The sequence below is a fragment of the Solanum stenotomum genome, chromosome 5 (genome assembly GCF_019186545.1).
Source record: "Solanum stenotomum isolate F172 chromosome 5, ASM1918654v1, whole genome shotgun sequence".
In the NCBI taxonomy this organism is placed as follows: domain Eukaryota; kingdom Viridiplantae; phylum Streptophyta; class Magnoliopsida; order Solanales; family Solanaceae; genus Solanum; species Solanum stenotomum.
In genome coordinates this window covers 4,063,410-4,087,758 of record NC_064286.1, presented here as the reverse complement: position 1 = coordinate 4,087,758, position 24,349 = coordinate 4,063,410, and the positions used below count along the sequence as shown (strand labels likewise).

Genomic DNA, 24,349 nt, shown 5'->3' with positions numbered 1-24,349 from the left:
TTTTTGTAAATGTCTTAAATAATGATACGGACCTGCTCGTTCAATCGGAGCTCAATTTCATGCTCGTTTGCCCAGTCAAATATCATTTCTACTCGGTAAACAATTATTTCTTATTTGCGATAAAAGTCCAATCTCGGGTTAGCGAAAATGCACCAAAATTTGCAGATAAGTCCTATAATTCATGCTCAAAATTTCAGAACCTTCGGAATAATTTTTCGACCTTTAAAACTAATAATGAACCCTTTAATTGCCACAATTTGTTGAAATAGTGTCAAAGCATCCAAGAAGCTTAAAAGCTCACCCAAAACTCATTCGGCACTTCCCGAACACAAACCAAATATGCTACTAGCTTGAAAATGACATTTTGGACTCAATGAAATCGTCGGAATTGAATTCGAAGTCTCCTTGACCCGGTATCCGATAAGGCGTCAAGTAACTAACTTTAGGCTCAAAAACTCAAAACGCACTCGGGGCCTCTAAAAATTCAACCAAGACTCATTCTAGACTTAGAATCACCCCCTGAATCCAACGGTGCCCTCGGAATTCCATTTCGAGCACCGGAACCTCGTTTGTTGACCAAAGTCAACTCTTGATCAAAATTTCACAGTTTTTGCAACTTAGGACCTCAAATCTTCGTTTTAACTCCAAATTCGACTCCGTAAATTCTCATAGATCCGTTTCGACATTCTAAAACTCCTGGAATCGACGGAAATCCGATTCATGTCTCGAAATTCCAAATGACTCGAAATAGCATTTTTAACCAAACTTTAACTCTTAAAAACTCAACTTTTCATCAATTTTCCTTCAAACCAACTTCGAAAATACAATAATTAGGACTCGGGGCAACTATCGGGAGGGGTAAAACGGTCATTTTATGAAAATTTCCAAAAATGACCTTTAGGGTCATTACATGTTGCTTTGGTTAATGACTTAAAAAGTCACCTTTGAACCAAGCAAGAGTTTTCCAAATTCAATTTCAAAAGTATCATAATGCATGAAAAACTCCACCACCAATAGCCTTCCTAATAACACTATCAAATCTTTACTAGGACATTGTTTATTGTTCATAGTTGGATTATCGATCTCTTTACCATTTGACCAGTATACATACTTAAGCAATTTCTCTCCATCCCCTATAAATCTATTTGGATTAAACTCCTTTGTGTTCTTAAAAACATGGCAGTCCTTCATAGCCAATGTTTGATATCCAAAAATCACTTCATCTTTATTGATCAAGAACGATGCATAGTGATTAGAAATAATTATATTTTTCCTAGCCTTAACAGTTTGGAACGGAACTGGAGGGTCCATTCTTAAGGTTTCATAAATCACAGACTTAACAAGAGGCATTTTTTCAAGAGCTAAAATTGTTACCCCTCCCACTTCTTTAACCGCGGTCCTAATTTCCTTGACGAGCCTAGTATGTAAACTAGGTCATGATGTTTCAATACATTTGATCAAAGATGGATAGAACACTTTCAAACAAAGTTATGACAAGCTTCAACTCTTTTCACTCCAAGTTTCTCCGCTTCATCTAAAATATCCCACATGGAGTTGTAGAACGCATTGTATAATTTCTGATGATCGCATTTTACAAGAAAGTAGGGTAAAGGGAAAGTGTGCAAGACCAAATCTTTTACAGTACACCGATCTTTTATTTCCCCAAAGAATGAGATGTAAGAATGATTTCTTACTTATGGCCCAAGTTTACTTGTGACCCAAGTAATACCAAAAATCCGTACATTGGTTATTTAATAGACATACCAAATTAAGTCTTAACCTTTATAAATTGGTTCTCCCTCCATCCATTAGGGTTACCACATATTTTCTACATTAATTCCATCGCTGATGGTTGTGGTAACGTAAAGCTAGGGCAAGGAGGTAGAAGCCAATTTATGACTAACACTTTTGCTTCTCTCTGTGATGATGATGCACAATGGCAGTCAATTAAGCATCAACTACGAAGAACAATTCTAGGAGCTTTGAACTCGAAGAACTGAGATACTAATTCAAAGCTTGCAGCTGAGATATTAGAAAGAGAATTTTGGAAGAAAGAGAAATGTATTATCATTCAATGCCTTAAACTCCAATCCTTTACATTGTATATATGGATATATTCCACAACTAAAATTCAACTGCTACACTGGCTATTATAACAAAATAACAGAATTGTAACTAACTAATGAATCCCTCCACTAACTGACTTGTAATATCTGTAGATTTGCATCAATACCCCCTACAAAAGTACAAACTTGTCCTCAAGGTTGAAAAGAAGGAAATCTATGTTGAATGTCAGACAAGTAATCCCAAGTAGCTTAAGAAGAATCAATAGCAGTCCACTTCACAAGCACTTGAACCACAACCTTGTTGCCTTTTTTCACAAGCCTCCTGTCTAACACACCTTCAGGCATAAGGCAATATGGACTGGACAAGTGAAATACAGGTGGATGATTGATGACATATGGGACCTCATGACACTTCTTCAACTAAGAGACGTGAAATGTATGATGAATTAGGACATCAATTGGCAAAAGTAATTTATAAGCAACCACTCCAACTTTAGCAGCAATAGGATAGGGACCAAAATACTTAGCAGCCAACTTGTTAAAGGGCTAACAGCAACTGAAACTTGCCTATAAGGTTGCAGCTTAAGGTAAACCCAATCTCCTACCTCGAAACATTTGTCAGACCTATGTCGATCAACCAAGTCTTTCATTTTTTGTTGGGCTCTCTGAATATGAAACTTCAAAAGATGAAACCATGTCAGATGAAGACTCACCTGCTAAGTAAGGAAGGTGAATGGGGGGTTTCTGACCATATAAAACTTCATAAGGAGTGCATTTGATAACAGTGTGATAAGTAGTATTATACCACCACTCAGCAAGCGTTAAATAACTTGACCATTCCTTAGGGCTATCAGAACAAAAACATCGCAGATAAGTTTCCAATGTCCTATTCAAAACCTCCGTTTGTCCATCTGTTTGAGGATGATAAGCAGTACTCCTCTGTAACTGAAACCTTGTATTGTAAACAATTCTTGCCAGAATTTATTAAGGAACACATGATCTTTATCACTTGTCAATGTAGTTGGCATGCCATGAGGTTTAAAAACATTATCCAAGAAGCACTGTGCTATAGACTGAGTAGTATAAGGATGGTGTAGGCTCATGAAATGGCTCTATTTGCTCAACCTATCAACCACCACCAAGATAACATTCTTGCCATTAGACTTAGGTAAGCCCTCAATGAAGTCTAAACACACATCAGTCCATACTCCATCTGGAATAAGCAAAGGCTGCAGTAAGCCTGGATAGGTAGAAACATCATATTTGTGCCTCTAACAGACATCACATTTGTTGATGAAGTCCCTCACATCTTGACTTAGAGACTTCCAATAAAATAGAGATTGTATCCTCTTAATAGTAACATCCATGCCAGAATGTCCACTTTGTGTAGTAGAATGCCACAATGAAATAATTGTCTTTCCCAAGTGGGAATTGGCTCCAACTACCAATCTACCCTTCCACCTAAGCTGAGCATTACGCCAAGTAAAAGACTTGAAAGGCTGAACCTATAGTTTAGTAATCAAAGTCTATAAAGATGCATCAGTTAACCAAGTTCCCTTGATCTGCTCATATAGAAAATCATTAAGTGTCAATAAGGAGATAGCTAATAACTCAGCATCAGGCTTCCTAGATAAGGCATCAGCAACTTTATTGTCTATACCCTTCTTATATTCAATTGAAAAGTCGAAAGCCATTAGTTTGGAAATACCAGCCACCTGAAAGTCAGTGTGGAGGTTTTGTTCCAACAAATGCTTCAAAGCTTTTTGATCAGTCTTGACAATGAAGGCCCTTCCTATCAAATAGTGGGACCATTTAGTGACATCAAATATAAAAGCCATTAGTTCCTTATCATAGACAGACATGGCTTGGTGTCTAGGAGCCAATGATCTGCTAATATAGGCTATAGGGTGGCTTTGCTGCATTAGCACATCACCAATTCCCTTACCACTTGCATCAGTTTCCACCACAAAAGGTTTAGAGTAATCAGGCATAGCTAATACCGGGGCAGAAATCAAGGCTTGCTTCAGTTCCTCAAATGTTGTTGTAGCATGCTCAGTCTAAGTATATCCATCCTTCTTGAGTAACTCATGTAATGGCTTACAAATGGATCCAAATCCTTGTATAAACCTTCTGTAATATCCAGCAAGTCCCAAGAACCCCCTCAACTGCTTGATATTGCCAGGAATAGGCCATTGTGCTACTGCTACAATCTTTTTGGGGTCTGTAGACACCCTCTCACCACTAATAAGGTGGCCTAGATATTCCACTTTAGGCACTCCAAAGGCACATTTAGACATTTTTGCATATAGTTGGAATCGCTGCATTAGTTCAAAGACTGTCTTCACATGTTCAATATGATCGACCATACTTTTACTGTAAATAAGTATGTCATCAAAAAAAACTAAAACAATTTTTCTCAGTAGTGGTTTAAAAACTGAATTCATAAGACTTTGGAAGGATGATGGAGCATTAGTTAAGCCAAAAGGCATTACGAAAAATTCATAGTGTCCTTCATGAGTCTTCAAGACAGTTTTCTGAGTGTCATTTTCATACATTCTCAGTTGGTGATATCCAGCTCTGAAGTCAATCTTTGAAAATACCATGGAACCTCCTAACTCGTCCAAAAGGTCCTTTATAATGGGTATGGGAAACTTGTCATTAATGGTCAAGTTATTCAACTCCTTGTAATTTACACAAAGCTTCCAACTACCATCCTTTTTGCCAACCAACACAACTGGTGAAACATAAGGACTAGTACTATGTTGTATGACCCCTTGATCTATCATTTCCTGCACAAGTTTCTCTATAATATCCTTTTTGATCCCTGGGTACCTGTAAGGTCTTTTGTTCACTGGGTTGGCCGACTCAACCAGTGGTATGCGATGATCGAAAGACCCTCTATGAGGTGGTAGTGTAGTAGGAATCTCAAATATGCTGGCATATTGGTCAATTAACAAGGATAATGCTGGATGAACTAAGTTACCTTGGTCAGCATGACTGTTGTATCACTGCAACCTATCCTCTGAACCAAATAATAATAACATCATGAAGAATTGAGTCTCATCAACCTCAACCTTATTTATTGATTTGGTCCTTGCTGACTTCAGCTGACTACTAGCTCATCTCAAGACATGTTTTTTACCTTGATACCTGAATTCAATGGTTCTATTTTGAAAATCAAACAAGATTCTACCCAAGGTATTCAACCATTGTATCCCTAGGACAATGTCCACATTACCCAAGGGTAACAACAAGAAATCAGAGGTAAATGTAGTACCCTGCAAAAGCCATGTTAGATTTTTGCACACTGGACTTGTTTGCACCTTCTTGCCATTAGCAACACTAATTGATTGGGCCATAATAGTGATGGACTGACATCCTAACCTCTTGGCTATTTCTTGATCAATTAAATTATGTGTGCTCCCAATATTAATTAAAACATGCAAGGGTTTTTTTTCATGATAGTCAGTCACTTTAATAGTCTGATAACCAATCACTCTTGTGAAAGCTTGTAAGGATATGGTCATGAATTCATCAACTTCCTCGTTGTCTTCCTGTATTTGGTCCTGCACTACCTCTTCTTGAACCAACTCCTCTTTCCACTAGAAAAATTTGTTTATTGGACCTACACTTGTGACCAACCACATATTTATCATCATAGAAAAAACAAAGGCATTTAGCCCTTTTCTCATCCATCTCAGCAGCAGTCAGCCTCCTTCTCAACCCATTACCTGTGAATTTGTTAGGTTTAGCAACCTGTTAATCAACTGGTTTCCTATATGTGGAATTTGGTGTAAATGGTTTTTGAGAGAAATTAGTTGGTTTAACATGAGTAGGAATAAGTAGAATTGGTCTTTTTACTGGTTTGACCATAGGTTTCAAACCCCATGTCTTCGCTTGTGCATAAAAAACATCCTCTTGTAATCTAGCAAGTTTATAGGCCTGTAGTAGTGTTCTTGGTGACGGTATCCTGATAGATTTGTTTAGTTCTGACTTTAGCCTACCCAAAAAACAGCTGATAGTATTCTCATTTGACAGATTCACTCATGTTAATAATCTATCAAACTCAGCTTGGTATTCCTTCACACTGCCTGTTTGAGTCAGATTCTTCAAAGCCTCTATAGAATCCTCAAACTCTTCCCAAAATCTTTCATTCAAAGCCAAGACATACTCTGTCCATGAAGGATCAGCTACACAACTTCTAGACCTCATATACGACCTATGCCAAGCAATTGCCTCCCCTTCTAAGTGATTTGAAGCTACCTGTACCCTCTGGTCGAATGCAATCTCATCCATAGCAAAAAAATTGGTCCACCTTATACAACCACGTTCTTAAATCTTGACCAGAAAATCTAAGGAATTCTAATATAGAAAATCGAGTGAAGAGATTACCAAAATTGCTGTGATTTTTCTTGTGTTTGATTTCATGCTGTGATTCAACTGACCAGGCCCTATAAGATTCTGCTCTTCCCAGTTCCTTTTCTTTGCCCTTATTTCCCAATCGGCCAATGGTTTCCTTGATTTTATATAATTCCTTTTCTGTTTGTGAATTCCTATTGTTCATGCTAGTCATCCCCTCCATCAGTTTCGTCAACTGATCTTGGATCTGGGTAATCGATCATCCATCTCTTCTACTGATTTATCTTGATTCTTACTTCTGGTCACCGTCAGGCCAAAGATCGCTAGCTCTGATACCAATTGATGCACAATGGCAGTCAATTAAGCATCAACTACGAAGAACAATTCTAGGAGCTTTGAACTCAAAGAACTGAGATACTAATTCAGAGCTTGCAACTAAGATATTAGAAAGAGAATTTTAGAAGAAAGAGAAATGTATTATCATTCAATGTCTTAAACTCCAATCATTTACATTGTATATATGGATATATTCCACAATTAAAATTCAACTGCTACACTGGTTGTTATAACAGAATAACAGAATTGTAACTAACTAATGAATCCCTTCACTAACTGACTTGTAATATCTGTAGATTTGCATCAGATGATGTCTTCCGCATTAGGTATATACCCCTAACGATCTTTATGTAAGATTATCGTGTTCAAGATCCTGATGTGTATTAAAGTATTTAATTGTACATGAGACACCCTAATCACCAGGGATTTCTTTCATAGGAAGCTTTGAAATTGAAGAGTCATTGGTAGCCATTATGAATCTTTTTATTTTATATAATGTTTGGCTTAAATTTACACTTTATGAACTTTAATTAAGTAAATATAATTTAATAAATATTAGGATATCGAGAAAACAAAATATTCTTAATTATCCAGTTTTAAACGGAGACTATATATTAATTATTTATTATTCTCTTTACCTATTTATAAACTATTATTTTCTTTGTATTAAAATGCATTTCAATGCTAAGTTGAACTAATTTTCCTTCTCAATTGATAACAGTCGCATGTAATAAGACAACTAAACATCTAAGCATGTTTTAACCCAAAGAAACATAAATATAACAATAAATAAATATAAAACTCAAAAAATTGATGAATTTTAGGTATATTTTTAAAAAATCTTAATTCATAAATAAATAAATGAAACCACACTACATCTAATAGTACGGCTTTAATATTATTTTTATGATTTTATCCTTAGGAAACATCAAAATTTCATGAGTAGGTGAAATAGTTACCTTATTATATGATATTATTTTCTCAATTTTAATCATGTATAAATAATGTAAATTTTCGTCGATGAATTTGCTTGGCTAGCTCTATCTAGCTCCACCTGACAATTACCATAGTCAGTTGGCATCACTGCTGGTGAACATTAACAGCCATCACCACTGCCATAACAATCATCAATCATTACTATACTTGGTCAACCACCTTCATCGTTCATTTTCATCATTAGCTATATCCATATTATCCACCACAATTATTAACAACGACTATCATTTATCACTAATCCATCACTATAGTATATACTCAGGGGCGAACATATGTGGGTGCCAGGGGTTTACCCAAACTCCCTTGACAAAAAATTATAATGTATATATATGATAGATTTTCAATATTTTCTTGTATATATACTAACTTTGAACCACCTTAATCAAAGAAGAGTAATGGCCTAGTGGAACTGGCTTGTGCAACTTGGGCAGCGAATGTTATCTCTAGTTTCCATGTTCGATTTCTATTGAATGCAAGCTGCTTAATTTTTTTTACATTTAATTCTGTCAGGCTTACACTCTAACCGATCGACTGTATGTGTTTAACACGTCTAATTTCCAAGGGCTAGCCCTTATAACATATCGTATATACTTAAATTATGACTCAAATTATTTAGTTAATATTGTTCACCCTTGTAATTCTTTTATAAGTGATTGAGACGTAATAGTTTTTTCATTTATAGAAATAAGAAGATTGAAAGTAATTCAAATAAGAAGTCATTAATACTTTTTTCATGTTTTAAATTATTATATTTATTATTTTGCTATTTGAAAATAATTTTCTTTTTGTTTATGATGGAGTGATATTTCTTTTATATAATAATAATAAAGTTTGTTGATTATTTTAGAGAAAATACATAATTGCCCCATTAAAGTAAGACCTCTTTTTTAAAAAGACATTTAAACTTTGTGGAGGTCCTATTACCCTCTTATTCTTATATAGAATGAATTTATTGTCCCATTGCGTGCCTACGTGGCATGTAAAATGTAGTTCATTCTCTAATAGCAAGTGAGTTGAGCCAAAAGTAAATAAATATTTATTTAAGTATTTATTTAATTAGAAATGTTTTTTTTCTTTTCTTTTATTTATTTTATTGTACTTTTTCAATTCTTTATTTTTTGCTATCTTCTTCACCAAACTCAAAAAAACAAACTACATCTTCTCCATCTTCTTCAACTTAGATCTGCTTGCTTTTCTTGGTTCCCATTCCTTCTTTTATCCCTTATTTTTTCAAAAAATAATACTCTCTCCGTCCCAATTTATGTGACACTTTTCATTTTTCGAGAGTCAAACAGTTTAAGTTTGACCGGGAATTTGTGCATGAAATCTTCAATTGTTTTGAAATGAAATTTATATATTTGTAAACTACGTAAAAAGTAATATAAGTCACAACAATTGATAATTCAAAATGTCTAAAAGATCTATGAAAAATTTATGGTCAAAGTTAGATTTGTTTGAATCTCAAAATCCAAAAAGTGCCACATAAAATGAGATGGATGAAGTAATAATTGTGAACCTCCTTCGAAACTATTGTTCTTTTTTTAAAAAATAAATAAAGTATTATGTAGTTCTTTAGCATGTAAAAGAACGAAATTTCTTCATTTGAGAGTATTATAGAATTCATTACCTTCATTGTAATGTAGTTTCACTGCATAATTGTTGTAATATTGGAAAGAAGATGGTAGGCTGGAGGTGATTATTAATTTTTAATTTGTTAGTAATTTTATTTTTTTATTTAACAATGATTTGATGATATTAATGGTGGAGATGAAATTATAATAGTGACGTGATAGAGACTACTCTGAAGGATTGACGATGGAGGCCAAGTCGAAGCGGTGAGGATGGCCATGGAGGACTGCAAGAAGAACAAGAGTATTGAAGAAAGAAGAAGAAAGAGAAAAAAAAAGAAGAGAGAATGACGTTATAAAATAAGAAAAAACAAATATGAAAATAAAGATTCAAAATGAAAATTTAACACGTGCCAGACAATAATTAGTGCGCGGTTGCATTTTCTTTCTTGCAATTGAGGGTGACTAAAAAGTGGGGTATTTATAACACTTTAAAATTATTTAAGGCGGTACTAGAACTTCCGTAAAGGTCAAGTGTCTTTTTAAAAAATAGGTCTTACTTTAATGAGGTAATGATGTATTTTCTCATTATTTTATGAGAAAATAGACAAATACCTCCCTAATTTATTATTAGATTCTCAACTACACACTTATACTTTGCGGGTCCTATTACCCTCCTGAATTTTTTTAAAATGAAATTTATACCACCCTAAAGCTAGCCCCTTTTTCATTAATTACAAAAAAAAAATATTTTTTTTATTCCTCTTTCTTCTTCTTTTTCTTCTTCTTCTTCTTCTTCTTCTTCTTCTTCTTTTCTCTTTTGTTTTTCATTCCCTTCTTTCAAATCATGTCACCCACGAAAAAAAGTTGAAGCTATTTTTATTATCATTTTTTCATCACTTTATAGCATTCTTCAGGCACCTTGATGAGCTTGATTACTCATCTCTTCTCTTTTTTGAATCTTTTTATTATGTTATTTCTTTGTCTCCATGGCACCAAATTTGTGATAGTTTATTTATGGATTGTCGATGGTTAAATTCTTAGGTCTTCACCAAACAACAATAAAGATTGAAGATAAGATTCGATGGTTGATGTATGTTACTGACCCAAAATCGGTGAGAAGGTAGATTAATGGTGTTGATATTTTGAACTAATTTGAGATTGATAAAAATAAAAAAAGATGAATGATGACCCAGATCATATACCCAAAACTCATGTTTAGTTTACTTTATGAAATTCATGATCGAAAAACTTGATTTTACAGTCATAATTGTTTTAATTGATTGGATTTCTCCGATAATTAAAAAAAAATCAGTAATAGAATGATTTTTTATGATGGAAGGTGTTTAATAATTCTATTTTTTTTTTTGGTTTTGTTCCAATATTTTTTCTTCTGTTTTTTTTTTTTTTTTGGTCTTTACTCTATAATTTTTTTTTAGAATAGTGAGATTAAGGAAAATCTGATTCTTCCGAAAATATGAGTAATAATTTTAATGATTATTTGATGATTTGCAGCGTTGTAGAAAATAGCGAAACAAATTATAAAGAAAATATTAAAAGATGTGGTTTAGTATAGTGATGGTGGTTCAAGGTGGAGGAAATGGTGATGGGGTGAATGTTGAATAACGAGAAAGAGAGGAGAAAAAGAAAAAGAAACAAAAAAAACTTAAAGAGAAAAGTAAAAAAAAATATTTAAGAAAAAATCAAATTGAAAATATTTTTAAAATATTTTTTATCAATTCTTTTGACTTCCACGTGCCTCCAAGAGAGTGTCTCTCTGTGCCATGTCAGCATCTAAGGGTGTAATTATTATGTTTTAAAATAGTCTAAGGGAGTAATAGGACTCCCGTAAAGCGTAAGTGTGTAGTTAGAAATTCGATAATAGGTTGAGGGGACATTTGACTATTTTCTCATTATTTTATTTTAGGAAGATAAGTTGTATATTATGATAAATAATGTGTTTTAAGAGATTGTGGACCTTTGGTTATTTGAAAGTTAATTAAGATGTTAGAGTTGTATGCATCTCATAATAACTTTTATATCATTACATTACTTATATTTGTAAATTATATCAGAAGTTTTACTTTCTATAAGTTTAATTAATCATGTTTTTTTGTTTTAAACTAGCTATTATTGTATCGTTATGGTTTTTGTTAAAGTATTATTTTACTACACCACCAATTAAAATTTTGAAGAATCAAAACTAATAAATTTGGACAAAAGAAAAAAGGTCAAATAAAACACTAGGCACTAATGTCTTTTGATTTTTTATTCACGGTTAGATATTTATTTTAAAATTTGATTAATTTAAGTTTGCGCTCAAAAAATTATATTATGTGCATATCTTTCTATTCCTTAGTTTATTTATTGCTTTTAGAAGTGGGCTGTTAGATCATGCAAAGTAACTGACCAAATCATGTAACAATTAAAGTTAATTATTCATGTTATATGAATTTTAGTTGGGCATAAACTTTAGATCAAAATCCACCATTTAAATCAATGCCGCAGTGTGAAAAATTACATGTTTAATCACTTCGAAATTAACTTCAAACACAATGAGTGTTTGATGTTAGGCTTAGCAATCTCAAACTTCATAACTTCTATTAAAGTTTGGCTTGACAATCTCAAATTTCGGACATTTTTGTTTGAACTTTAACTTGATAATCTTAAATTTTAACAATTTTTATCTTCATTTCATGCATAACATAAACTCTTACGACCACAATTGTGATTTAATTAGTTGATAGTATTTTTTTTTGAGTGACTTAATCGATTTTTGCACGCATACTTAATTCAGGATAATTNTATATATAAAATTAAAGTTCAAATATATATGATTGAAGTTAATTATTAGTTATTTTAAAATGAACTTTGGTTAGATGGATATGAATTTTAAACCAAAAATGATTGAAGTCCAACCATAACGAGGTTTTATTGTACAAGAAAAGAAAGAATCAAATGCATTTGATGATTAAGACATGAATTATTAAGATTCAAGCCTTAAAAAAACACGCTTAATAAATTACACCTTAATAATTAAGATTTAAACTTTTATTAAATGCAATCAAATGAGGCTCAAGACTACAAAGAGTTAAAGTGTACAACTAATAATCCATGACAAGTTTAGAGGAGGGCAAGTGCATCAATAGCCAAATTTTGAGATCATCATTTAAGTCATAACCGCAGTGTGTGGAAATTTACATGTTTAGTCACTTTGAAAACAACTTCAAACACAACGAGTGTCTGATATTAGGCTTAGCAATCCCAAACTTCATAGTTTTCTTTAAAAAATATTTGGCTTGACAATCTCAGACTTCAGACATTTTTATTTGAACTTTGACTTGCCAATCCGAAACTTTAGACATTTTTATCTTCACTTCATCTATCAAACCTCAATTTAACAATACAAATAACCAAAACATATATTAAAGTTTTTTTGTTAATCAATATCGAGTAAAGTTTTTGAAGGACGAGGCTACTAAAAAAATTGAAATTAACTATAAATTTTTTCACTATTTCGCTCGTAGCTAACAAAAATCTATCGCTAATTCATTGTTAAATAAAATTAGCGATGAATTTTACTATTTAATTAGAAATTTATTTGTCGTTAGATCCAAAAAAAAATAGTAGCGAAGGAGAAACGGAGGACCAAGTTTGTCTTAACTATTTGTGCACAAACTTTAAACAATTGCTACTAATTAAATGACAACGTCTAAATAGGCCAAATCATAAAATTTTACATTTAGAGATTTTGTTTAGGTATTCCATATCCATAAACTATAATTGAGAAAATAATATTATATAATGTATGAGATAATTGTACATTTGTATGTACTATAAAAATAAATAGAGGGAATAATATTATATGATGTAGGAGATAGTTGTATTAAATAAATTTGATGAAAATGCACACAAAATTAAGTGAGAATTTATTCATATTTAATATTTATATCAGAACAATAAAAGGGTAAAATAAGGTTATAGATAACCCTCTTTAACATGTAATCATAATTACTTTAATATATATTATCATCTCATTAAGTCACTTAATTATAATAAACCTATATAATCTAATATAAACGTTCGACACAAATAAGATATTTCTTTTTGTTTTTTATTCGATATCCGCTACTCATATTGGTAGGGGCGGAATCACATTGAGGGTTCCGAGTGCTCGAGCACTCATACCTTCCACCTCCCACTAATAACAAGTACAACTAATTTTGTCCACCAAGACTAGGACAGATAAAAAGAATCCTGAGTTTTGGAATTGTTAAATAATAGCTGTACTTTCATAAGATACTGATTAACAGGTGTTTATAATACATTTGTCTGAGGCAAATAAATAAATCCCATGATCTGTTTTATTCCACTGCTTGTTGAATATAACTGATGAAGTGCTAATGCCTCGTTTCTTTATTGATGATGTTTAGGTTTAGTCTCCTTTGGAATCAGGCGTAATGAGAAGATAGCTTGCTATGTCACCGTGAGAGGAGAGAAAGCTATGCAGCTCCTTGAGAGTGGATTGAAAGTCAAGGAGTACGAGTCGCTGGGAAGAAACTGTTGGGCTATTGCCCATGTTCCTGCCAAAGGCTCATGGCCTAATCCTACTTGAAAAAGGATTGAAATTATTCTCTTTATTTGGTTTCTAATTATCTTAGGAAAATGATTGGAATTGTAATCCTATTTGTAGTGGGTTTTGGCTTTGTAAGGAAAAGCACAACTCTATAAATAGAGGATGGTCTTGAGAGAATAATTCAATTGCTCATTAGTATTGTCTTTGAAAGATATTAGGACATAAAAGAGATTTTTGAGAGAGCATTCAACAAGAGAGAAGAGAGACAAAAAAAAAGGGTTCTTTTGCTGCAGTCTTTTAATCCGACCAACAACCTTCAGATCGTGTTTTTTAATTAACTAACCGTTGGATCGGGCTGAAAGTTGGATTGAGTGTTCCTGACATCTAGTCGGTTGATTTGAATGGTGGAGATGGATTTGAAAGTCAGGAAGATCTTGTTTTAGGTCCCGAACAGCAGCTGGGTTTGGGTGGTGTTTCTTTCTATTTATCTTTTGTTGGTGTAGCTATTGTTTGTTCTCTTTTGGCACTTGTTGTGTAGCCATTAGAAGAATATTTGTAACTCTCTTATTGTTATAGTGAAGCAATTCGGATCTTGTCAATCCCGTGGTGGTTACCTTCGTTTTGAAGGATTTTTCCACGTTAAACTTGGTGTTCTTTATTTTAGATTTTCGTTTTCATCTTTTCGTCACAACAAGTGGAAACTCCCCCTCCAGCCAAGGGGCCAAATGTACTTCAAGTGGAGGAACTCTTGACAGGCTTCATGCCTGCCGCACTTCTACAAAACTCATACTTGTCTACGATCACCACTTTTGTAAGCATATCTGAAGGATTGTCATTAATGTGTATCTTCTCACCCTCAAATAATTTCTCTTCCAGGGCCATTCTAATCCAATGATATTTTCTACTAATATGCTTGGACTTAGAATGAAAGGTAGAGTGCTTGGTGAGATAGATAGCAATTTGATTATCGCAAAATAAGACAAACCTTGATTGTTCAAGATCAAGATCTTTGATAAACTCCTTCATCCAAAGCAATTCTTTGGCACCTTCAGTGATGACAATATATTCAGCTTCTATGGTAGATAGAGTTATGCACTTCTGAAGTCTTGATTGCCAAGAAATGGCCCCCCCTCCAAAAGTGATCAAATAACCAGAAGTGAATTTTGAGTTATCAAGATTTCCTCCCAAATTAGAGTTTGTGTAGCATACAAGTTCAGACTTACCACTACCCAAAGCACAACTCCATAGTTTAAGTACCCTTCAAATATCTTAGTATCCATTTCACTGCAGCCCAATGTTCTTTTCCAGGATTGGAAAGAAATCTGCTAATGGTACCAACAACATGTGCAATATCTGATCTAGTGCAAATCATAACATACATCAAACTACCAACCGCGGTAGAGTATGAAACACGTGACATCTCATTCTTCTCTTCATGAGTAGATGGACTTTGGGTCGTACTCAACTTAAAGTGTTTAGCAAGAGGTGTACTAACCACTTTTGTCTCTGTCATGTTGAACCTCTCGAGTACTTTCTCAATATACTCCTTCTAGGATAGTGATAACTCCTTCTTGTGTCTATCTCGATGAATTTGTATGCCTAAGATCTTCTTTGTTGGCCCCAAGTCCTTCATCGCAAACAATTTGCTTAACTCTTTCTTAAGGATTACAATTCTAGATTTACTTTTGCTAACGGATAGCATATCATCCACATAAAGTAGTAAGATAATAAAATCATCATCAGAGAACTTCTGAAAGAATACACAATGATCTGAAGAAGTTTTCTTGTATCCCTGATTTTCAATGATAGATTCAAACTTCAAGTACCACTGCCTTGGAGCTTGTTTCAAGCCATACAAGCTCTTTCTCAATATGCAAACATGTTTTTCTTTTTCTTTAACTATGAAGCCTTCAGGTTGCTCCATGTAGATCTCCTTTTCTAAATCACCATGAAGAAAGGCAGTCTTGACATCTATTCTGCCAGGCCATTTAATTGAGGAGTCTTTGGATGAGTCTTCTGATGACGAATTTCTTGCGATTTGCAGTAGTTATCAAAGGGACCAATATATTCACCAGATATACATTTTAATTTCTTTCCCGTTTGTCTCTCAAATAAAGCTTGAAACTCCTTAAACACGCCAAGTACTAAATCTTTGGATTTTAAAGGATATACCCAAATATAGCGAGAATGATCATCAATGAAAGTTGCAAAATAAAGTGCACCACCTTTTAACTTCACTTTAAAAGGACCACACAAATCAGAGTGTACTAGCTCTAGTAGCTCAGACTTTCTAGAAGGAGGGTGATTGTGAAAAGAAACTCTTTTTTGTTTCCCAGCAAAGCAATGGACACATCTTTTTACCTTTGCTTGTTTCACACCAGCAAGCAAATTCTTCTTAGCCAAACAGGTAATCCCCCTCTTGCTCATATGACTAAGTCTCGTGTGCCACAATTCTAATAAAGTCTCGCTTTCCACTAAATTTATAGAGTCTCCAAGAATCGATCCTTGTGTCACGTATAAATTTGAATGCTTTCTTTTTCGAGATACAATCAATGAACCTTTGGTGAGCTTCCATTGGCCATTGAATAAGTCATTATGATAGCCATCATCATCTAGTTGTCCTATAGAGATCAAATTCAAAGGAATGTCTAGAGCATGCTTGACATTCTGAAGGACTAACGTTGAACCAATATTAGTTTTCAAACAAATAGTGCCAACACCAAACACCTTAACCTCACCAGCATTACCCATATTTAACACCTCAGAGTTAACAGAAGTATAAGATGCAAATAAGTCTTTTCTTGGTGTGACATGTGATGTAGCTCCAGAATCTGCTATCCAACTTGTATCTTGAGATACAAAATTGATGTCATCTTTATCACAAGTAAAAGAAGGTCATCTCGAACAACAACAACAACATTGTCTCCATTATTTTCTTCCTTCTTTAAGATTTTGCTTCAATTGTTTGCAAAATCTTATAATATGTTCTTTCTTTCCACAATGATGGCATATAATATTTGGATTCCTGAATCTTGACTTGTTTCTACTTGTACCTCTACTCTTCGGATCTATTGTCTTATCTATTCCTCGATTTTATGTGTACAAAACATCTGAATGTGAGGATGTGCCTTGAGATTTTCTTCTAACTTCTTCATTCAACACACCACTTTTTGCATATTTCATAGTCACCTTACCACCAGGAGCAGAATTTGTTAAAGAGACACGAAAAGTTTCCCAAGAATCCGGTAGAGTATTAAGAAGCCAAAGTCCTTGTATTTCATCATCAAAATTAACACCCATTCCTGATAGCTGATCAAGAACACCTTGAAAATCATTTATGTGATCAAGAATAGGACTGCCCTCCTTGTATTTAAAGGTCATCAATTGCTTTAGCAAGAACAACTTGGTATTGCCAGTTTTTGAAGCGTAAAACATCTCCAACTTTTCCCACAATGTTCTATAGCATGTGTCTCATTCACAATATGGTTGCAAACATTATCTTCAATTCATTGTCTTATATATCCACATACTTGTTGGTGCTCGAAATCCCAATTTTCATCAGTCACAGTCTCAGGTTTATGAGCAGCAAAAAGGGAAGATGCTGATAGAAAAAAAAATAACTGGTGAACAGAAAATATAGAGTAAAACAGAGACAATAACTTGGCTTCACAACTAACTTAACATTGTTGCAGGAGTCTTTTTATAATGCAAAAATACAGCAACGGCTAAAGCCAAAAAAAAATACTTCACCAAAAAATTCTCCTAAAAACTAGATAACAGTCCACGTTTTAAAGTACTTCCTAAAGACTAGGACAAACATAACAGTAGGCATCTTATTTACTAACGTGACTTATTAAAAACTAACACCCTCCCTTAAACTGAAAGCTTTCAAGCTTCAGTTTAGAGTCAGTTTCTTGAACTCTTCCATAGTGCCGATACCCATCAACCTCCTGAGATTTTGAAAAAGCAGAAACTTGAGAGGTTTAGTGAAAATATCCGCCAGCTGGTCTTCACTTCGGCAATATTTCAACTCTATCGTTCCTTCATCGTTGAGATCTCGCAGGAAATAATACTTCACATCAATGTGTTTGCTTCTTCCATGTAACACTGGATTTTTAGATAGCTTGATAGCAGAGTTGTTATCACAGAAAATTGTAGTTGCTCTTTCTTGTTTAAACTGCAGCTCTTCAAGAATTCTTCTCAACCAAACAGCTTGACAAGCACAAGCTGTAGCAGCAATAAATTCAGCCTCAGTACTTGATAAAGCGACAATCTTTTGCTTTCTGGAAGACCATGAAACAGCCCCTGTGCCCAGCATAAAAACATAACCTGATGTGCTCTTCCTGTCGTCCTGATCTCCTGCATAGTCACTATCAGCAAAACCAAGCAAACTTGATTTCTCACCCTGCTTATAGAACAAACCAAAATCCTTAGTTCCTTGTAAGTAGCGAAGGATTCTCTTGGCAGCTAGCAGGTGAATTTCGGCGGGGCTCTCCATATATCTACTTATAAGACTTACAGCATACATGATATCGGGCCTTGTGGCAGTAAGATACATCAAACTACCTACAATTTGCCTAAACAGTGTGTTGTCTACAACATCTCCTCTTCCAACTTTGTTTAGCTTCAGGCCGAACTCAACGGGAGTATTGACTGGATTGCAATTCTTCATCTTGAATCGGTCTAAAATTTCCCGTACATATTTCTTTTGGGAAACAAATATACCATCATCAGATTGCACTACTTCTAAACCAAGAAAATAATGCATCTTACCTAGATCAGACATCTCAAATTCATCCATCATGGACTTTTTAAAATGAGAAAACATGGCATTATCATTCCCGGTAAATATAAGATCATCAACATATAAACACACAATGAGCATTTTTCCTGGTTCTTCAAATTTAACAAAAAGAGAGTGCTCATATGGACATTTCAGGAAACCAACCTTTTGAAAGTAAGTCTAGATGCGACTATACCAAGCTGCGGAGCTTGTTTTAGTCCGTAAAGAGCCTTTTTCAACTTGTATACCTTATGCTCAGATCCAATTTTAATATAACCAGAAGGTTGCTCGATAAATACCTCTTCCTCCAGGTATCCATGTAGGAAAGCCGATTTAACATCCAACTGAAAGATAGGCCACGAATTTTGTGCCGCTAATGCAATTACCATTCTGATGGTGTCATGCATTGCGACTGGTGCAAAAACTTCTGTGTAGTCCACTCCATGCTCTTGCTTGTATCCCTTAGCCACCAATCGCGCCTTATACTTGTCAATTTCACCATTTTCCTTGAGTTTCGTCTTATAGACCCACTTGACACCTATGATTTTGTGCCCCTTGGGAAGATCTGATAACTCCCAAGTGCCATTTCTTTCAATAGAATCAATCTCATCATCCATGGCTTTACGCCATTTCTCCTCTTTGACAGTATTCTCAAAAGTTGTAGGATCGCAGTCTGCAAATAATGCAAAATGGGAAGCATCTTCATTAACATCAATCCCTGTTACTTTAAAATTCATCATCCACGTGGGCCTTCTGCGAGCACGACGAAGAGACTGATCAGTTGTATCAGTCTCTTCCAAAATTGATGTTGAACTTTCAGCAGCTGCACGAGGAGAAGTTTCAGAAATATCGGGTACAACTGATGGTGAAGTTTCAGCAACTTCTTCAGTAGAAGTTTCAGAAATTTTGGGTACCGCAACTACTTCTTCGACTTCATGATTAATTAGGATTGGAGTAGACTGCTGCATATTCCAATCCCAAGTTCTTTCTTCATCAAAAACGACATCTCTGCTGGTCACAACCTTTTTTGTCAATGGATTGAACAACTTGTACGCCTTGGATGCCTCGCTAACTCCAAGAAAAACACATTTCTCTCCTCTATTGTCAAGTTTCTTCCTTTTTGCTTCTGGAACATGTGCATAAGCAATGGAACCAAAAACTTTGAAGTGGTCTACTGCCGGTTTCCTCCCGCTCCAAGCTTCCTCAGGTGTCATATCTCGAAGAGCAAAAGTGGGACTTCTGTTCAAGATGTGAATGCTCCAATTCACTACTTCCGGCCAAAATTCCTTTGGAACTCTTCCTCGAGCCAGCAAGGTACGAACCATATTGAGAATGGTTCTATTCTTCCTTTTCGCCACATCGTTTTGTTGCGGTGTATATGCTGTTGTGAGCTATTTTTGAATGCCGCGAGTCTCACAAAATTCATCAAATACCTTAGAGCAATATTCTCCTCCGCGATCTGTCCGAAGGTTCTTAATGGACTTTCCAGTTTCATTCTCCACACGAGCTTTGAAGCTTTTAAATACATTAAAAGCCTCAGACTTTTCTTGCAGAATATACACCCAAGTCTTCCTAGAATAATCATCAATAAAGGTAATAAAATACCTTTTACCACCATTCGAAATTGGGTTGATTGGGCCACAAATATCTGAATGCAGCAGCTCCAAAACACTACTCGCTCTCCACGACTTCCCTTTTGAAAATTGAGAACGATGTTGTTTGCCAACAACACATTCTTCACAAACTTGAGAAGGAGTGATGATTTCTGGAAGACCTATCACCATCTTTTTCTGTTGGAGAGTTCTTAATCCACCAAACCCAAGTGACCATATCTAAAATGCCACAACCATGAAGGATTTCTCACTTCTACCATATAGCAAGATTGAACATTTTCAATCTTCAAAAGAAACAACCTGTTTTGACTCATTTTCACAAAAGCAATAACTCCTTTGGAAGGATCAGAAATTTCACATGCATCATTTCTTAAGGTGATTACATACCCTTTTTCTAACAGTTGACCGGTACTTAACAGATTGTTTTTCAAAGCTGGAACATAGAACACATTGGATATGATTTCCACACACCCATTTTTTGTTCTAAAATTGATATTACCCTTTCCCATCACATTCACAGTTGAAAGATCACCAAAACTAACTGTCGACCAGAAATTTTCATTTAAAACAGTAAAAGAAGACTTACTTCCAGTCATGTGGTTACTGCAGCCAGTATCTACATACCAAATAAGTTGTTTCTCAGGCTCGTTTCCAGCATGAACCGTCATCAACAAGGTTTCTCCTTACTTATTCTCAGCAAAATTTGACTTTTCTTCTTTCTCATTAGGCAGCCTTGTACGACATTCCGAACGAGAATGACCAAATTTATGTCAACGATAACATTCTACCTGGATTTGTCAAAATCTCTCCCTCTACCTTTGTCGCAGTCATTATTGGCTCTGAAATTTCGATTGCCATCTTTGCTGCCTTCATTTCTATATCCTCGATTTTCTTTTCCTCTTCCTCTACCTCTACCTCTTCCCCTAAAATTTGAGAAACGAGTATTAGTAGAAGCCTTCAAAGCCTGCTCTTCGGAAGATGTACTGCGGTTCATCTTTTGCTCATGTACCAACAAGGAACTTTGCAATTCGTCAAGCGATAACTCATCTATATCTTTTGACTCCTCAATGGAGCAAACGACATAGTCATACTTCGGTGTCAGGGAGCGCAATATCTTTTCCACGATTGTGACATCGGTCATCTTTTCACCATGAAATCGCATTGTGTTGCTTATCCCCATTGTTTTAGCACAATAACTCATTACAGACTCCTTCCTTCATCTGCAAAGTCTCGAAATCCCTTCTCAAGGCTTGAAGTTGTGCGCGCTTCACTCTAGTAGTGCCTTGATATTTTTTCTTCATCGAATCCCAAATATCCTTAGAAGTTTCTTTGCAAAGAATAGTCTCTAGGATGGGACGATCGATAGCCTAAAAGAGATAATTCTTTGCCTTCAAATCCTTCAACTTTCTTGCTTTGAACTCTACCTTTTGAGCATTCGTTAAGGTTTCACCTTCCACCGGAGCTCCGATTCTGTCCTCGATAATTGGCCAATACTCTTTTGACCGCAAGAAATTCTCCATCAGCATACTCCAATGGTCATAGTGACCATCGAAACGGGGAATAGCTGCTTGAACGTAATTGTTCTCCAAAGCCATAAGCTAGCAAAATTGCTCTCTATTTTTTTTTTCTGTTGTTGGATCTATTGACTCTGATACCACTGATAGAAAAAAAATAACTGGTGAACAGAAAATATAGAGTAAAACAGAGACAATAACTTGGCTTCACAACTTACTTAACACTGTTGCAGGAGTCTTTTTATAATGCAAAAATACAGCAACGGCTGAAGCCAAAAGAAAATACTTCACCAAAAAATTCTCCTAAAAACTAGATAACAGTCTACGTTTTAAAGTACTTCCTAAAGACTAGGACAAACATAACAGTAGGCATCTTATTTACTAACGTTACTTATTAAAAACTAACAGATGCATCTTCTTCACGAACAATAGATCTTTTCTCTTGCTTTTCCAGATGTTGTAGTTTCTTCCATCTAAACATACCATCTTGCTCATATTCCCCACCATATAGAGAACCTCGCTCTGATACCACTTGTTGTGATCGAAATAATTAGGTTTGTTTTGCTAGCTTTCGCATTACACCTAATTATTTCGATCATAACAGAAACTTTAGTGAAACTGGCTGCTTTGGTTTTGGTATCCAGGAGCACATCGATCTTGGAATTAAGTAAGCAGATTTGTATCTTGCTTATATAATTAATAATTTTATTTGGCGTACTTTCACCCTATTTTTTATTTTGAGTATTGATAACATTATGCCTAATGAGTTAGAAGCGCTGCAAGGGTTGTGCTCTTTTGCATATGGATCATTAAGCTTTAAATTACGTTGCTAGAGCTTTTCATTTTAAGCATATATTTCATCTTCAAGTTGTGTCTTCCTCAAGTTCTATACGAGTGTGGTCAATGATTGAGTTGGGATATTTACTTTTTTGTTTGACATATCTATTCTTTTATCTGTTTTACAGGTATGATCCTTCAACCAGTATCTACGGTATGGATTTCTATGTTGTGCTAGAGCGTCCAGGATACCGTGTTGCTCGTCGTCGTAGATGCAAGTCTCGAGTTGGAATTCAACACAGGGTCACAAAAGAGGACTCAATGAAGTGGTTCCAGGTCAAATATGAAGGTGTTATCCCTAACAAATCTTCAAACATTCAGTAAGTTGGAATTCCCAGTGTTTGATTAGTTTGTTTCCCTAGCAAGGGTTATGTTTTTTATCCATTTTGTAGACCAACAATTACTATTACTCTTTGAGGAGTTGCAAAGTTTTGGTGAGTTAATGTTATTTGGCATATCTGAATATGTTAGTTTGTTTTCATTTTTGGCTATGTTTTCCGAATGTTTTGCCATGCTTTCTATAATATTTTGTTATGACTTTTTTACTTACGCTAATCTTTTTCCTTGTGTTGAGAGTCTATCAGAAACAACTTGTCTACCTCTCTTCATTTTGTGTTGAGATTATACAGAGTTAACTTTTAGAAGATTTATTTTTATTGGTTTAATCGATTATCACATCATTAAGGATCACTATTTGTCGATTCAATTATCGTTATATTTACAATAAATCGAACTAACAACAAAAAAAGAAATTAAAAGGAAGAAAAAAAAGTACAAGCTTTCAAGCATGATATTCCACCTTTGATCTTTTATACTAAAAGTATATAAAAGAATATTATACACTTTAAGTCACTTGAACAATAACTAGAAATGTTGATACAAAGTGGATTAGCAACTTGATAAATAAGATATATCGTTAGCTATAACAAATTAAACTTTATTAATATGGTGACAGGTTGTGTGCATTAATCAAATTTCAAAACGGCTAGACAGTTACCAGAAAGAAAATAAAACACAAAAAGTACATTCAAATCTTTATCAACCTGATCACTATTTGTGCTTAACTCGATTTTATTCAATATTAACTCAAAGTAAATTTGAGTTAACTTGATTTTAGCGCATTTTAACTCAAAGTAAATTTGAGCCATGACTCAAACCAATTTTATCATTCAATGTATTTTAATCTAATATCCAATAATAGTATCAAGATGCCATTCTCAATATAATCCTTTTTCTAGTCGAACTTTTTTTTTTTTTTTTTTTGGATATAATAAATTGTCCGACTTGATATAAATAATGTGAGAAATTTCATGTCTTATCAATATTTAATTATAAGTATAGGGGCAAAAAAGAAAAGAAAACCAAATTTAGGGGGCCTTTTACAAAATATCTTTTCTTACATGAACACAGCACCCCTTTGTCACAATTAATATTCTTATGTCTTAATTGCTCCCACGTCCTTAATAAACTATATTATTGCCAATCTGTCAACATTTAGGTATCAATTTATATGATGCCGTTTAACTGAGTATAGAGTTTAAAAAAGAAAAAAGAATTTTTGAATTAAAATAAGTTATGAATATTTGTGTGGTTATATATTATATCAATAAGAATAAAATAAATATGGTAACGTTAAATTGTTACTAAATATAAAAACATCTAATTTTTTCTGTAGCTGATTAAAAAAAAAAGCGTGTCATA

At 34.3% G+C, this 24,349-nt stretch overlaps 3 protein-coding genes and 1 pseudogene across 3 annotated transcripts in view; 2 read left to right on the top strand and 2 right to left on the bottom strand.

Moving 5' to 3' along the window:
* LOC125866233 (cytochrome P450 CYP72A219-like) overlaps positions 1 to 24,349 on the top strand; it is a 221,818-nt gene that overhangs the window by 129,239 nt on the left and 68,230 nt on the right. The window lies entirely within an intron of this gene.
* LOC125865454 (allene oxide synthase 3-like) lies at positions 931 to 4,057 on the bottom strand. Its single transcript, XM_049545652.1, has 2 exons — positions 3,615 to 4,057; positions 931 to 1,429 (listed from the first exon to the last, which is right to left on the bottom strand). The coding sequence occupies exons 1-2, from the start codon at positions 4,055 to 4,057 to the stop codon at positions 931 to 933; spliced, it is 942 nt and encodes a 313-aa protein (XP_049401609.1).
* LOC125865451 (uncharacterized) lies at positions 21,082 to 21,598 on the bottom strand (annotated as a pseudogene).
* LOC125865448 (60S ribosomal protein L11-1-like) lies at positions 22,266 to 23,197 on the top strand. The gene is made up of 3 exons (XM_049545646.1): positions 22,266 to 22,270; positions 22,416 to 22,478; positions 22,777 to 23,197. The coding sequence occupies exons 1-3, from the start codon at positions 22,266 to 22,268 to the stop codon at positions 22,970 to 22,972; spliced, it is 264 nt and encodes an 87-aa protein (XP_049401603.1). The 3' UTR covers positions 22,973 to 23,197.